Source organism: Phytophthora parasitica (genome assembly GCF_000247585.1).
Source record: "Phytophthora parasitica INRA-310 unplaced genomic scaffold supercont2.36, whole genome shotgun sequence".
Lineage (NCBI taxonomy): Eukaryota > Oomycota > Peronosporomycetes > Peronosporales > Peronosporaceae > Phytophthora > Phytophthora nicotianae.
The window spans coordinates 507,621-508,710 of record NW_008649022.1 but is presented as its reverse complement, the minus strand read 5'-3'; the positions used below and the strand labels follow the sequence as shown (position 1 = coordinate 508,710).

The 1,090-nt window shown below is 47.5% G+C and overlaps 2 protein-coding genes across 2 annotated transcripts; both read left to right on the top strand.

The window, feature by feature from the left end:
* Nucleotides 1-171: 171 nt before the first annotated feature.
* On the top strand, nucleotides 172-501 carry PPTG_23370 (hypothetical protein; the record flags this gene model as incomplete). Its single annotated transcript, XM_008910138.1, has 1 exon — nucleotides 172-501. The coding sequence occupies one exon, from the start codon at nucleotides 172-174 to the stop codon at nucleotides 499-501; it is 330 nt and encodes a 109-aa protein (XP_008908386.1).
* A 107-nt stretch (nucleotides 502-608) lies between these two features.
* On the top strand, nucleotides 609-773 carry PPTG_23369 (hypothetical protein; the record flags this gene model as incomplete). The annotated part of the gene is made up of 1 exon (XM_008910137.1): nucleotides 609-773. One exon carries the CDS (start codon nucleotides 609-611, stop codon nucleotides 771-773), a length of 165 nt encoding a protein of 54 aa, XP_008908385.1.
* Nucleotides 774-1,090: the final 317 nt, after the last annotated feature.

Genomic DNA, 1,090 nt, shown 5'->3' with positions numbered 1-1,090 from the left:
TACACTCGGGTTGTATACACCTCAACTTGGCAAATGAAACAAGTAATTCACCCCGGATTCCGGATCCGTACTTATTTGCACATGCACATTTTGAGTGAGCAATTACTCACCTGTCTCGGCTTGAATCTGTAAAAATAGTTTTCACACAGAACACCATCTAAACTTGCTGTTATGCTGACAGTGTCTTCCGAGGTATACGATAATGATCAGCTTGACCAGATGAAGAAGGCTGGGAAGAACGTTTTAGCCAACATCGTGGAGGTTAACATCATAGGCGACTCGGTAGTCGACCAGATGTACAGCAGCTACTGCAGTCCTTCTCACAACATAATTTTCGTCTTCCAAATCGCTCCTCAACCTATTCTACTACTTCCTTCCGAAAGCGCTTTGGCGAAATTTTGCAAGCCAAACCAACTTGTATTGGGCTCAAATGCTCGAAGCACGACTTTACAAAGCGGTAGCCAAGGAAGCGAAGGTCGCGGGTCGTACACAGCGAAGTAGAGATAAGTTGCGAAGAATCCTGGAAAAAAAATTGAAAAGGTTTCACCCCACGAGATTGTACAATGCGTTGGATTGATGCTGCGCATCCGCTGAATCCACGCAAGCGCATGGAGGACAACTGGAGCACCCAAGCTATCGGCGTTCTTCCTGCGGGTACATTTGGCGAATTTATGCCTCGTGATGGATTCCGTGAGATCTCGCGCTTTCTTCACTTCACTGACAACACGAGTCATGTTGCAACTACCGACAGAGCCTGGAAAACTCTTTCATGAAAGACAAACCGCACCGCTGGGAATCCAATTGTGGCATGGCGTGTTGCGAGGACAGCGGTTAGTGGAAAAGTGCGTAATAAGACAAGGACGGTACATAAGGTACTGCTAATGCTGACATGTATGATTTAACGTCAAAGTGGAGCTCAACATCGACAGAGCCGGCGACACAGAGGGCTCACAATCGATGGACACCAAGAACGAACCTGCGGCGGTGAATCGGAATATTGCCTGCGTCTTTCGCGGATTGGAGTATCAAGGAAGTCGTCTCATTATTGGAGATCGCTACTACGTATCGATCCCGCTTGCACAGCAGCTAC